The following is a 15,515-nucleotide window of genomic DNA, read 5'->3' as shown; positions in this document are numbered from 1 at the left end:
GGCTCCAGACCCTTCCCCAGCTCTGTTCCCTTCCCTGGACACGCTCCAGCCCCTCAGTGTCCTTTCCAGAGGGGCCCAGAGCTGGACTCAGCAGTGCCTGACCAGGGAGGACGGAGCAGGGACCCACTGTGGTCCCCTGCAGCTTTCCCACCCCATGGCTCTGGGCAAGGCTTGCAACAAGCACTCAATATTCCCCTCAATACTTCCCAGGTAAAGGTGAAGAGCAGGGATGCAACTTCAGCTGAACATAAGCCAAGGTGTGTTCCCTACCTGACAGGTTTTTACACTTCAATTTCATACTTTTATAATGCAAGAAGCTATTTTTCCAGAGCTGTCAAACAATCCTTTTTATTACTGTGCATGCCTTTGATAGTACTTGCAGTATTTACAACATCCATGAGAAGAGCAGCTGCCCCTGGATCCCTGGCAGTGTCCAAGGCCAGGCTGGACACTGGGGCTTGGAAGAAGCTGGGATAGTGGAAAGTGTCCCTGCCATGGCAAGGGTGGCACTGGATGGGCTTCAGGTCCCTCCCAACCCAAATTATTCTATGATTTTCATTTGGATAAAAACCAGAAGACACAAGTATGCATTGTACATTAATGTATTTTTTATGCTCGTTATAAATAATGTATCAGTTGCTTCATCTCTCAGCTTTACATGATGTTCTAAGGACAATATATTACACCAGAACAAAACAAACTCAATAGAAAAAAAAATATATACCTTTGTTTTCCTTTATACAGAAGTTGTTTGTCATGGAACAACACCAAACAGGAGATTGGACAGGTAAATGATGGAAAACCTGAGTGACAGGGATGGCATTTGCTGGAAGTAAACAAAAGGATTTTACTCTTGATCAATCCAGACTGTTCCCCCTGTTGTACCTAACATATAACCTGGCTAAAATCAAATATGTTAAAATCCTGTTTCTTTCCCCAAGCAGAATTCAAACAACTCAGTTCTCCTTGTATTTAAAGTACTACTTGGAGCATGTGCCACAATGTAGACTTTTAAATCACTCTGAATTGACAAGCAGCACTTCAGCTGCGTGAATTTTGTACACCTCTATTTAACTTGGGGTCTGTCCCCTTCCAAAACCCCCAACCTGAAATGTCTATGTGCCTTTATTTTCACAGTGATTCATAAAGCAAGAGCTGAAAACATTTAAAACACCTTCTGGTAATGAAGTAGCTCATATCTGACATGGCAGGACCTGTTATAAGAACAAGGCCTAAAAGTTCAGTGATTTTTGACTGCAACAATAACACTAAATACTTTGGTTTTTGCCTATTCTGCATAGGAGACACATTCATGCACAAAACACCCCTAAATACTTAATAAATTATGTGTTTCTATGCTTATTTTCAGTAGCCTGGACTTTGTAAAGCAGCTGCTTCTCTTCTGAGCTGACACAATGAATTCAGGAGCAACGTGCCACCCGTCTGGAAGCAGCTCTGCCTTTCCCTGGGATCCCTCCTTTTGGGAAGGGATTGTCCTGAATTGTCCTGTGGCAGCCCAGCCAGTACAGTACAGGAAGGCAAAAGGCACTTCTGAGAATTAATCCACACAAATCTTCCAGTGAAATTGGAGTTTTTACCAACAGGACGTTTTCCTCCTCCTCTCTCTCTCTGTAGTTAAGTTGGTTTTTTTTTTTCTTGAAGTTTAGTGAAAGAGAAGTACAGGAAAGTAGGATAGGGGAGAAAGGGAAAAGCCAAAATTCCCTTTTCCCTATTTCTGCTTCTCCCTTTTTGGTGCTGTGCTCTAGCAATGTCTGTGTTTGGTTTATAAAAGCCTGGTAACTACCAGGAGATTAAAAGAATTAGTTAACCAGTCCAGCCTTTAAATTGAGCAACATGAAAGTAATTGCACAATAATGTAAGTGAAATATTCATTCCTTCCTTTTAGATTTTGCTCACAGACACAAGCAAATCAAGGTCAAGGTATGAACTAATCTTAAAATGTACTAGATAATATTTTTTTCCAAATACAGTTCTGAACCTAATTTCTTTTGTTTCCTGGTATTATTTTGGAACTTTGCAAATTTCCAGAGCATGGGTTTAGGGTGTGCTCACTTCCCACCTTGCCACCACACAGCCCTGGTACCCACACAGAGATTTATTATCATGCAACTCAGACCACTTGGTGATAAAAGTATTAAGAAACCACTATTTCAGCTTTTCAAACCCTCAGATTTCTATCAATTTAAGATATTTCCAGTTTATGAAAATATTTTTGCAGCCTCTGAAAAATCTGTAAATCCTTGAATTTGGAATGACTTGGAGAAATCTCTACTACAGGCATTTAGAAGAGCACGGCAGTGAAATAATTTATCAGGACTCCAATATTGTTATTCCATGATTCTATTTCCATTTCCACTTTGTTGCCTGCACAAAGCAATAGAGGAAGAAAAGGAGGAGGAAAAAGTCACTTCCTGTGTCTAGTTCAGTCCACAAACCCTCCAAAATTGGTAAGTAACCCCAGAGACACCGGGAACATCCTCTCAGCCACATCAGGCCACAGTAAAACTCATCTTCCATCTGCTCCTCCACAGCTTGCAGCAGTGTTACCCCAGTTTCTGGAGGAGGATTTTTGGCTCCTGACAGAATGATCAGCTTACCAGTGGTCTCTGAGACAAAACACCTCTTCCTCCCCCTCCCAAACACTTCCATTTAAAGTTTCAAGTGTTCCAGAATGGCCCCAGTTTGCTTTACAGTGTTTAATTGTGTCTGACTGGTGTGGGGGAGGCAGGGCAGGTTACCACACATCCCCTGGAGCAGGCAGCCTCTCATCCAGCTGCTCCTCTGGCAAACCCCTCTGTCTTGAAGGTGTTCCCAAAAACTTGCATTTCTCCACTGCTCCAAGATGAGGCATCACCCTCATCCCAAACCTTGATGCTCCTCTGCAGATTGGGTAGGGAGCACCAAGGAAATACTCACCCAAATCCAAGTTGGTTTGTCCTGCTTTCCCTCAGGTGTGTTCATCTCCCTCTGCTGACATTTACACCCACATTTAGAGCTGAAGGAAGCTGATTTAGGCTGTTACTCCCTGAGTTCTTCACGATGACACTGAATGTGTTTCTTCACAACTAATGACAGATTCTGCACTAGGATTAACACAAAAGACAAGACTTTTCCAAATGATTCCTCAGGTCAGAGCAAATGCTGCATTCCTGGCAAAGCTCCATGCTCATGAGGGTTCCAACAACAGGATCCCACTGACAAAATCCTCCAAGTACCCCTCTTCATTCTTCTGCCAGCTGTTTAATAAATACACTGCACTGCTTTACTGAATTTACAAATCACATAAACAAAACTCCCATCTTTGCTTCTGTTGAGTGACTCTTCCTTGGTTTAACTTATTTCCATATACAAAACCAGTAAGGCATCTATAATTCAGTTGTCTGGCAGCACAGCTTAAAACAAAAAAGGAAATAATAGTCTTTATTTGCTAGCTGGGAAACTTCTTCAGATGAAATACTGTCACACTTAGTTGGAGGCAGTAGTCTAGTTCTGTATTTTAAATAAACCTTTTTCTCTGAGCTCTGCAGAGAAACAGCCATGAAGAACAACCCAGAAGTCTAATGCATAATTGCTTTAGAGAAACCAGAATCAGTTTACAGGACACAGCCCATACCAGCAAAGTCTTGCCTTCAATAACATTTTTGCTGACAGTGTTGAAGACTGACCCATCAGCATTTCTAGGTTTGGAGCTATTTTAGAAAGCTGAAAATATTGTTTTCAGTTCAACAATCTGAGTTTACTTTAGGCCTTTGCTTCAATCTAGATGATCCAATACAGGAAATTCAGAATTTGGATTTTAAATGAAAGTCAAATAATCAAAATAGGTTAACCTAGAAAAACGTAAGTGGGGCCTTTTCACATAGTGATGATTATTTTCAGGCAAAACTTAACAGAAACCCAGTTTGGGAACCAACAAAATTCTCCTTGGGTAGTGTCCATTTTGGGAATCAGCTCTGTGCTCTCTGGGGAGGCATTTGTAACTAAAACTCATTCAGTAAAAAAAGGCAACGCAGTGAGAAGCTGAAATATTCCCATTTCAGTAAAGTGCACGGGGCTGTGACACACAACAGCTTTGCTACGACCTGATCTCTGCTGCTGGGCTGAAGGAGGGGGAGGCCAAGTTCTTCACTATTCTGTTGAGGTTGGCAATTTTCTCTTCCAGCAAATAATTCTTCCTCTCTGCAGTTTTCTGCCTCTGCTCTGTCACCTCCAGAGCCTTCAGCAGCTGCGCGTTCTCCACGTAGAGATCCTTGACCATGGCGTCTGCCTTGGTGTTCTTGGAAAGCTGGGGTGGCAATGGACACAGGCACTCAGCAAATGGCAAAGAAAACCTCCCAGGGAGGTGGGGAACTAGCTGAATGTGTTAATTATAACAAAAATATCAAAGTAAAACCCCGCTCCTCTCATTAAAACCCCAGGGTCTTTAGAGATGCCGTGGACGTTTTGAGACTGGAAAGGTTTTTTCAGGAGATGGGGTGGGTAACAGAGGGATTCAAATGAACCTGGTCAGGTGAATTCTGCTTTACAGCATTTATCCTCTAAGGACAAATTTAGTGCACAAGAGAATCCACAAGCCCAGTGATCCCACAGAGACACTTCCAAAAACCCCAAAACCACATCAAACAAAAGATGAATTTGGGGCAGGAGGCCTCAAAGAAATCAGTATTTTCTCCTCAAGAAATTATTTTCTCCTCCTTTTCTAAGCAACTTTTCCAGTTAGCATCCTCAACTGAAATTTGATTTTTGTTTCTTGATTTAGGAAATTAGTGAGTAGTGGATTCAGTCCCCAATTTGGAGTTTTATGAAGTTTTGAGCAAACATGCTGTAGTTGAGCTCAGAAGCATTAAATAAAACCACTTTTAACTTTATTCTGAACAACACCTTGGCAGCTTTTTCCCACTTAGGGGTTTACAGAAGGAACGGGGAAGGTTTGAGGAAATCCAAGAGCACTTACTTGTTCTTTCAGCTGATTTACTTTATCTTGGAGAAGCCTCTTCACAAGCCTTAATTTCTGCTCCACATCCATCATCCTCTCTTCCATCATTTTTAGAAGCTGCTCATGACCCCCCTGGAAAGCAACATTTATGTGAAAATCAGTTAAAAATCAGTTCCCATTCACCAGCCTGTTTTGTTTTTCCAGTTTATGCTCAAGAATATAGGTGGCTTTCCACATTTCAGTCTGATTTAGAGGCAATTAAATTAATAAACCTTAAATTGAAGCAAAATATTATGGCAGCACTTAAAGGTCACTCTCAGCATTGCACTGGTTTTCCAAGAAAGTTACACTTGAAATTACCAAATCAAGGGAAAATTATTTAAAATTCTAACTTCTGTCTTGTCTGTGACAGAGCTGGATAATTTCCCTTTCTTGTTCTATGGTGCTGCCAAATTTCTTGTGAATGTGGGAAACAAAATGCCAATTTAATGGTTTTAGAATAAAAGTAAGGTGAAGTCATAAGGTCACGTTTGACAATGTAACTCTCCCATGCCAGAGACCCCTTGAAACTGAGTCACATCCAAAAGAAGTAGAACTCCAAACTTCATTTTCTACATCTTTTTAGATTCATTTTCATAACCCTAAACTGGTTTTTCTTCTTTTTCTTCAGCAAGGTGACAGTGTAACTAAAACCATCATAATTTTGTGTCATGTTACACAAACACCCGAGGGAAATTTTCCCAAATAAATAAGAAACATCAGGAATTACAAAAGAACTTGTTTGGATTTAAGAACTTTAGAACCAACTGCAGGAAAATTGAGACTTATTTTAATGCTGGTTTGTTACTCAAAATTCTAGGCAGTAATTTGAAGAGATTAAAGTTTGAGAAAGCACCAACCCAAAACAAAACACCTTCAAACCCAAGCCCATCCCACCTGTGGAGGAGGATAAATGAAAACCTGCTTCAGGTAGGGAGTTCTTCATCTAAAACTCTACAAAATTATCCCCTTGGGAGGTTGATTTTATTTATTTAACTTATTTATTCAACATTTTATTTGCTGTAGCACCAGAAATTCAAATCTGTGTATGAGGTTATGTGATAATCTATTTTTATGAAAAAAGCCTATATTAGGGTTACACAGAAAACAGTTTTACTGTGTGGGTGGAGTGGATATTTTTCTGAATTAATGGAATTTGATTGGAATTCAAAACCCTGGAATTGGCTATTCCACCTTCCACTGGTTGTAGGAGCCCTGAGTAAGTAATTATGTGGAAAAGAAGAATTAGAGAACTCTCAATACCTGTGATCCCCTGGGGGTTTTTTTACCTTAAATATTCTCACTTCCCATTATTTCATGTTAAATGGGAGAAGTCGGCTCAGGCAGCAGCTTTAAGGTCATTAAAAATAGGAGAAAAAGATCTTTACAAGCAAACAGCTGAAATGGTTCAGGGCTCCAACAAGAAAAATCACAGGCCTTAAAGAGGAGTTTTGCTGAACTATTGAAGTATTAAAATCCTAATTTAATTAAATCAGGATTAAATAAATTCATTAAATCCTAATAAATGAATTAAATTTTATTAAAATCCTACTTTGAGACAAAATAAAAACTATAGAATTTTGTCCAATAAACTGTAATATTCCCTTTTTACTTTATGGCCACAGCAGTAGAAGATCTCTCATTTTCTTAAATTTTCAGGTACATCTGCTAAAGAAAAGCTGAGTTTCTGTACTCTAGTACATCCCCACCACAAATATTCCCCAAAAGTCCTGATATAACAACGTTCACTATCAAAGATAAATATTTTTGTCTAAAACTTGCTAATTCTTGAAGTGGAAATTGATTTCTATGAAGACAAGAGACATTATGCTTAAAAAAAAGATTTTATTTTTCATTTACATCAAAAAAAGTCATCTTTCCCTGTTAAAAAGTTTATACATCTTATACAAAAATGCAGTATAAATACCCCAGGTTTTCTTCAAATATCTTATAAAATTAGTACCATTTGAGAAAAATAGGCTCTTTCCCATACTGAACAACTGCACATTTTAAATAACATAAATAAAACCCGTTTGTAACAAATTTTAAAAAGCTTCTGGAAGCTTCTGAGCTTTCACAAAATAGCTTCTAGACAAATAAATAAGAAAATAACACTGCAAAGACCTTTTTTTTTGCTGTTTTTTTGGGACAAAAAAGGAAAAAAAAAAATAAGAATTTGATCCTCAAGTTTCTCAGCTTATGCCAGTTCTGTGTTTTTGTGTGTTTATCATGGAAAAGGAAGGGGATCAAAAGCAGGCAGAGGTGTCAGAGGTGCCCAATCCTCCGGTAGGAATCTGCATGCACTGCTCGCTGCTCCGGTAGCAAGGCCTGGAGAAAGAAGGGAAGTGGGAATACTTCACCCTGAGATCCAGGTTCTGCTTCAAAACATGAACACTTCAAGCCAAAAAAATCACCCGTACAAGCAAAGCAAGCAACACAGGACAAAAGAAAAAAAAAATACACACACACAGAGGAAAAAACATGCAGAGTATCTTATATTTAAATAAGTAAATTTTAATATCAGCACTACACAGCTGGGAGAGCGAGGGGGTATTTTATACATCTAAGGACTCTCATCCCTGGTTTTTAAAAGATCACTGGCAGTGATTAAGTTAGTAAAGTTTTTTAGAGGAAATCCTCCTCTATCTCTTTAAAAATCTCATTTATAGCATGAAAACCTCATATAATATATATATAAACTCACAGATTGCCAACCACTTGGGAAAAATGTATCCAGACATTATATATATATATAAATATATATTTATATATAATGTCTGGATACATATTTAAATATATGTATATGTACAATATATATCTATGTATATATATAGAATATATGAATATATGTAGAATATATATCTAAAACCTCATATATTGCCAAGCATTTGGGAAAAATGTATCCAAACATTGCATATAAATATAATAGATACATATTTTAGAAAATATACATAAAATCTCATAGATTGCCAAGCATTTGGGAAAAATGTATTCAAACACTATATATAAATATAATAGATATTTATTTAAAAAAATATATAAAAGCTTATAGATTGCCAAGCATTTGGGAAAAAATATAGCCAAACTGGCCCTCCTTTGAAAACTTTGCATTTCTGTCTCAAATCTTGTTGTTTTTCCCTCAGAGTGAACAAGCAGCTGGTCAGAGGAGACATGAAATTTGAAATAAAGAGCTGTACAAAGGGGGAACTGAGCAACTCAAATATTAATCAGTGCTAGGCAAGCTTTGGGAAATATTGGGTAATTAACAGACTCCCCAGTTTGGTTATTGAGAAGGGGATATGAGGTAATCACAGCACTGGACACAGCAGAAACAATCATTGGAAATTCAGAAGAGTCCAGACAGGTTAACACAGTACAAACAGCTCAGGAGTTATAATTCAATTTAACTTAGTGAAATTTAAACATGTAACAGCAGCCTTTGGCTGAAAATAACTCAGGACTGACTGCAAAATGAATGAAAAACCACAGACAAGCAGGATCAAAAAGCAATGACAACTGCAAAGCAGGATAAACACAAAATAATTCCTTTAAAAAAAAAAAAAGGGATAACTTTGGATTCCTCATTGCACAGGATCTAAAAAGCTGCAAAATGCAAAGCAGCAGAACTAAATGATTAATTTTACACATGGAGATAACCTGACCTTGTACTCACTGGTGAAAGGATGGTGGAGAGGGATTAGCATGGAAGTTTTCAGGCTGCTAAAGGGGACATGGAAAGGGACATGAGCTCAACTAAATGTTAGACCCTAAAAATCAGGATGGCAAAGAAAAATCAACAGAGATTCAAGCAGGAGGTGCTGACCAAGTGGAGACAAATAAATTTGGATTTCTTTACAAGTGCAGGTTTTTAATAATGATTTAGAAAGTTATGTAGTAGAAAAGGGGTGTTACAAACCAGAATATCCACTCATTTTAAGGAAAAAAATTAAAAGGATTAAGTGCATTCGTGCATTGACAGCACATATTTTTCAAGTCTAAGTATTTTTAAATTCACAAAGCTTTTCCAGGAAATGCAGAAGCAATTCTTTTCTAGAACTGCAAGTTCCAGGATGTGACTCGGTTGCAGATTGTTCCAAAATCTAAATTACAAACTCATCACTCCTAATGCAATCCCTGCACATTCATTTTGCCACTGCTGCAATATGGCTTGGATTGATTTTTAAATTCAACTGCACATTTTGCTCCCCATGGTATGGGAACAAGTACATCAGCCTGTGGTGATGCACTTCTGAAAAGGAACCTTACAATCAATTTATTTCTACTTAACCTGAAACTATTGGCTTTTCTTTTTTCATGAAACATTTTGATTTTATACCTTTCTTTAAAAAAAAAAAAAAATTACTCCAAGTTTTGGATACTTCAAAAACTGGCTACTGCCTATGCTCTCTCTGTAATACCTTTTTGTCTGGAATACTTATTACCACATCCAGAGATTTTTATGCTTCAAAGTCTTGGTATTATTATTATTTTAAGTTATTCTTTTAAAGTATAACTGCAATCTAAATTTAAAATGCAAGAGGGGTATTTTTTTCCCTGCTACCAGATGAATAAATAGCTAATAGTATTTTATCTAATTTATTTATCTAAGTGTAAATCTAAATAAATATCTAAGCTAAAATAGATAAAATACTAAATATACATTTAGGTTACTTAGAGCTTCATCTTTTCTTATAAGGTAAAGTTTTAATATTATTTTAAGACATTATTTGGCCAAAGCTTTAGAGATTTAGAGAGCCAATTATTTTGAAGAAAAGCATCATTTGGCAATTTTTATAGGGCAGATACAAACCTTTCTATTGCCTAGAATTCAGTTTTACAAGGTAAGTAGTTAACACTAAAAGTCAGTGGATGAATGAATCTTCCTTGGAATTGGTTTTCCCTCAGAAATGCCAGTGTTGAAGTTTCTGCACAACAGTAACAGTGTCTTGTCTCATGGCCAAATCAGGAAGAAAAAGGATTAGGAAAAACCTTTAGAAAAAGGATTCATTTGTGTTCTGCTCTGCTACCACTGACACAACCCCATGTGACAGCCACAGCCCAATTTAGGATTTTATGTGATGGATGCCTGTGCAATATTTGGTGTGGTGTATTTTACAAATAATAGTTCCAGACACGGTCATTGGGTAAAGAAACAAAAAAAAAAGCTTCTATAAACACTTACTGCACATGGAGCAGAAGGAAAAAAGCCAGTTAAATGTGGTTTGATCTCAAAAAAATGAAGAGCCCTTGAGAACAAAGCTCTGGCTCACCTAACCACACCAAACAGCATTTTTACACATATCCTTGCTGCCGTGAAATTTCATTTTTGAACTGGCATAAACAGAGAACGGATCTCACCAGAATAAAAAAAACCAAATAAAACACCAAAAATCCCCAAGACAACTCAACCAAATACTTAAAAATGTTTCACTTTCAAGGTGGGGGGACCTTACCTGCTGCATGTTTGTCCCCGAGGGTCTGCTCTCGAGCTCTTCCTGGAGGTGCTGAGTCCTCCTCTCTGCCTGCAGCAGCTGCTGCTGGAGCTGCAGGAATTGTTCCCTGGGCACCGTGGCACAGCCTTGCTGCTGGGAGCTCTGGCTACGCATCCCCCCGGACTGGAGCATCTGGAAAAGCCCAAAATCCCAACATCAGCACCTGCTCCCTCCTGCCTGGGTTGCTCCAGGAGCGGCCTGCCCTCGGATTCCTGGTGGGCAAGAGGAACGAGCCTGCGCTCGGTGATAGAAGGTGACAAAAGATGGAATTTCACACAAAGGAAGCTGGGCTTTGAGTCATCATTTCAGGCCTGAATTAGAAAAATCACTGAATTTTTGATGAATTCCTATCGAATTTTTATTTTCCAATATTGGTACCAATATTTTCCCATTTCAAGGGGAAGGCTGAAGTTGTGCTGATTATTAGTTGTGCTAATTATTTCTAGTCTTTAGGGTGGAGAGGGAACATTTATCTCTGCTATTACCTTCAAAATCCAGTATATAACACCCTATAGATATTCCCTAATGTTCACTCCTAACTGTGGAGACATTCAGAGCTAAGACAGCCAGGTGAAATAATTTAGCATTTATCCAGACTAAAGCAAAACCCAGGTAAGTAACTGGTAGTTGGAAGAGTTAATTATCCTGAAAAGGACCAGAACTGGACAGTAAAAATCCCTGATGGTTCAGACAAACTCATCTGCAGCTGGAATTTGTGTAGCATTAATAATTTCTTCCCATAAAATCCTGTTGCCTTAAAACCATTACTCCATTCCCTTAGGAAAAGGTGTATAAGATTATCTTGGTGATTTTAGTTTTCCTTTCACAACTGATTTTAATTCCCTTTCACAACTGGCAAAATTATCAATTTGGATAATATTTCAGTTACTGACTTCATCTCTAACTGTAAATATTTTTCACAATGGTGCAGCTCTTCTGTTACCATCCCTATCTCTGCTGGTCCAGAGATAAACGGAAAATAGGTTTATAAATACTTCCAAATAAAACTATTTGTACTTTTTAAAGCTATTTAGGGGTTCTCTTTGTAAAGGAGCTGTTCTTTTCCTGATAATATAAACAGTGAAAATAATGAGCTTTTGGTGGGATTTCTTTCAGGTTCCTGTCATGTTGTGAAGCACACGAGTAACTAATGAGGAAACAGTCAATTAGTGTTCACAGCATCTTAAAAATAATTACTAATGAAACAACAATGAAAACAATAAAGCCCTGCTGTATTCATCTGTGGAAGAAAATGGAACAATCATGAGCTTGCTAAACTACCAGGATGATGCCAAGTGGGATCAGAAATTAATTAATTTGAGGAAACACTGGACAGTCTGGTGGAAAAGCATGCAGGCACCAGAGGTAAATATGCAAACACCTTCAAGCCTCACAGGCAATGGGGTAGCAGGAAGCCACTTTTCATTCTCCCACTTCCAATTTGAATTCTTTTGGGAGCAGTGGGGTGATTTCTCCCCACTTTCATGGCAACCCCTTAGGAACACGCAGCTCCTCGGGGTACAGATCCACACTGCACAACACAGAGCACAGAGAACCTGTCCAAAATTGACACTGAAATGAATAGTGGCTTCTTTACTTGAGAGATGCATGGAATAAAAAGAAAATAAATCCATTTAAAAAAAAAAATATGAAGGAGTGTTTTCTCCATGCTATGGGGGTACATGAAAAATGATTGCTCTACCTTCACACACTATTTCAGAGAGAGAACTGCCCCCTTCTCTGCTAGCTCCAACCACTGAGTTCTAGCCAGGTTAGCCATGGACAAAAGGAGAACAGGCACAAAAGAGAGAGTTAGAAGTCACAAATCACTGAGTGAATGTTGTACACACCTGCTGAGAAAAGGTTACCAGGAGGAACAAAATCCTGCGTGGTTGAAATACACATTTCAGGAGAAAAGGCAGTCCCAGGCTGGGTGGTTATGGGTTTAAGTGTTTGGCATTTTCCCAAGGCTTAATTAAGACTACATAAATAAATAAATTCACAGGGAATATAAAGAGTCTTTTCATTAACTTGTCAAAATCTCATCTTTCCTAATTAGGTTTTTACAGTTTTATTACTAATTACATAGGATTTTCAGCCTAATGGCTCCCATTTGATGAGAAACATGAAGCCATTTATGAAGTGTTATAGAAGTCTCATCTAAAAGATGCTTTAACTTATGGAACAAGTCAAAATTGCAGGGGTTATTTTTTATTATTATGTTTTAAACTCAAATCCAGGACATCAAATTTAGGCAAGACTACTGAGAGAGAGCTTGGAGGTCTGGGCTGACCTTATGGGATGCACTAAACACAGCTAAATTGCCCATTCCTATAACCAAGGACTCCTAAACTTTGATGATTCATCTCCAGCAGAACTTTTACAGCAGCTTTTGGAAGAATCTCCACTAAAGTTTTCACTTGTGCCTTTAAATTAACAGTAAGCTGTGTAAATTGCTATTTTTTCACTATTTAGATAATATTAAGCTTAAATTCAGCAAATTATTCACAGAGGAAATAAGAAGAGGTTTCTACATGAAGAGCAGCATCACACAAATATTAGATAGGAAATTTGAGGTGACATGTTTTAGGAAGGAAGAGGGAAGAGTCAGCCTTGCCTCAAGTACAGAAACAAATTTCTTTGCTATTTGATTTTCTATCTGAAGGCATATGTGAATTATGACTAAACAAAACATGCTTCAGAAATGAAAGAGGAGAGGTTAATTCTTCTAGTTTCAATTAGTTTTCTGTTGCTACCCATCCATAAGTTGTTTTAAAATAAAATGAATCTAATAAAAGGGATAAAGGCCCACAGTCAAGACTGATTGCAAAGTACCTCCATTAACTGATCATCCAGCTTGACTTGCTTTTTTCTCAGCCCTTCGTTTTCTGAGCTGGTTTCCAGTTCACGTTCAAGAGAATTCATCTGACTGATCTGTCAGAGACAAAAAGTTTCCTTAGAAAAGCAGCAATTTCTCATTTTATCTGTTTTTTCCCCCCCTCATGAACCACTGGATACCAAGCCAACTCAAGTCTAAAAACCAGGAGTATGTGGACAAGTGCTTTGCTGCACGAGCTGTCTCACAGCAGATGCACAGAGCCCTGACAGCTCCTTCAGACACAGATTTGTGAGAGGCCAAGAGCACAAAATGCAGAGCAGAAGAAGAAAGTTATCTTAGCTGAGAGGTTGGTGTAATTCTGTACCTTTCAAACCCAAGCTGCACTGAAAATTAGATCCTCTGCAAATGACTGGTTTAATTTTTACAGTTGATAGGTGCAAATTAATGCATTGTCCACAGATCTGGGGGTTTTGTTGGCAAAAGGTTTCTTTTAGGGAAGAATGGAGACTCAAGGGAGGGACTGATCATTGCCTGTCCACGTTCAACACTTCAAATACAGCTCATCCCTTGAGCTTCTGAGAGATGGAAACTACTGCACTGATTTGTGTGTTTGCCACCCAAAACTCACCTTCCTGTTTGCAGATGACAACTCTTTCTGAAGCTGTTCACACTCTCTCTTCAAGCTCAGCTTCTCCTGCTCTATGGCTTTGACAATCCCTGCCTGGCTCTGATGCTTTTGGTGCTTTAGGGAAAGGATTGTGGATTCCAGCTGTCGGATCTGAGGAGATCAGAGATGAACAAATGGGAAAAGATGTTCCAGATAGTTCCTGTTTATCTAAAATACCAGTTGATTTTGGAATCCCAGAATGGTTTGGGTTGGAATTACCTTTAAATGCCAACCCATTCCACCCCTGCCATGGCAGAGACACCTCCCACTATCCCAGGCTGCTCCAAGTTCTGTCCAAGCTAGCCTTGGACATTTCCAGGGATCAAAGGGCAGCCACAGCTTCTCTGGGCAACTCTGGGTTATTTTTGACATCTTGGCCTTCTTTCCCTTTGCCCTCCCCATAATCCACTTAATACTGTGAGCTAAGAAATTCCACAAGAAAAACATTAGGAATACTAAGAATCTTTTTGTTAACTTGGAGTTGGACTGAAATCTTGGACAATAATTACCAGGATTGTCTTTTAAAGAAAAGAAATATCCTGAGAGTGTTGTCAAGGCTCATTCTCTGGAGAAATTGCACAGAAGAACATTAAGAACATGAAGAAACTTTCTGCTAACTTGCAGTTGGACTGAAATCTTGGACAAGGACTACCAAGATGGTCTTTTAAAGAAATATCCTGAGAGTGTTGTGGATTCTCATTCTCTGCAGATATTCAAAACCTGCTTGGGTTGTGATCTATGCAAAGGGCTCTGAGTGACCTCCAGAGCTCCCAGCCCAGCCCTCCTGTGACCTGCCAGCCTGCCCAGGTTACCTTTTCCCTGGAGTGAGCCAGGTCTGTTTTTGTGCTCTGCACTTCCCTCTGCAGCCTCTCGTTGTCCTGCCTGAGCAGCCTCTGCTCCTGCTCATCCCAGTGGATGGGCCCCTGCTGGTCCTGCAGCCCTGAGGGAGGCACAGCCACTTCCAGAACCCGGTTCTTAAGACAGACAGAATTGCAGGGTTAGGCCTTCAACAAAGAAGCAGACATTTGCTCTATTCAGGTGGGTTTTAGGTGGATTTTCAGTAAGTGCAGGCTCCAAAGTTGCAGCATTCCCATCTCCCTCCCAGCCCACTCACTGTTTTCCCTTAAGAAATCCAATGTGCAAATCCCAAGTGCTTCCCTCTAGTAAAATCATGGATAATAGCATTGTGCACAAGGTTCAGCAACACAAAAAAAGCAATTTATGCTCTCTTTAGAGCCAAACAGAACTCAGTATTATATATTATGTACTAATAGCTGTAATTTAGCTCTTGTTGTACAATTCTGAAACAGCCTCTTTTCCATGTGGACATTAAATATTCCTTAATTGCATGGCAAACAAGCCAGATTGGTAACTGAATTCCTAACAGCAATCCCAGGACTGCTGTCTACAGCCTCCTTCAGTTACAAATCCTCATTAGCTGAGAGGTTGGTGTAATTCTGTACCTTTCAAACCCAAGCTGCACTGAAAATTAGATCCTCTGCAAATGACTGGTTTAATTTT

General features: G+C 38.9%; 1 protein-coding gene and 1 long non-coding RNA gene across 2 annotated transcripts in view; both read right to left on the bottom strand.

The window, feature by feature from the left end:
- Positions 1–586: 586 nt before the first annotated feature.
- Positions 587–3,237, bottom strand: LOC121348720. The gene is made up of 2 exons (XR_005954399.1): positions 2,938–3,237; positions 587–826 (listed from the first exon to the last, which is right to left on the bottom strand). It is a non-coding gene; the product is annotated as an uncharacterized LOC121348720 (long non-coding RNA).
- A 541-nt stretch (positions 3,238–3,778) lies between these two features.
- NIN (ninein) overlaps positions 3,779–15,515 on the bottom strand; it is a 57,637-nt gene continuing 45,900 nt past the window's right edge. Inside the window, exons 23-28 of the mRNA XM_041458511.1 lie at positions 14,807–14,968; positions 13,956–14,105; positions 13,324–13,422; positions 10,450–10,620; positions 4,976–5,089; positions 3,779–4,306 (exon numbers count right to left, since the gene is read on the bottom strand). Coding sequence (XP_041314445.1) covers positions 4,097–4,306; positions 4,976–5,089; positions 10,450–10,620; positions 13,324–13,422; positions 13,956–14,105; positions 14,807–14,968 — 906 coding nt within the window. The 3' untranslated portion in view covers positions 3,779–4,096. The remainder of the gene's footprint in view (positions 4,307–4,975; positions 5,090–10,449; positions 10,621–13,323; positions 13,423–13,955; positions 14,106–14,806; positions 14,969–15,515) is intronic.

This window comes from Pyrgilauda ruficollis, unplaced genomic scaffold, assembly GCF_017590135.1.
Source record: "Pyrgilauda ruficollis isolate IOZ18807 unplaced genomic scaffold, ASM1759013v1 scaffold129, whole genome shotgun sequence".
Lineage (NCBI taxonomy): Eukaryota > Metazoa > Chordata > Aves > Passeriformes > Passeridae > Pyrgilauda > Pyrgilauda ruficollis.
The sequence above is the reverse complement of the archived record's forward strand: the minus strand, read 5'-3'. Positions and strand labels throughout refer to the sequence as shown.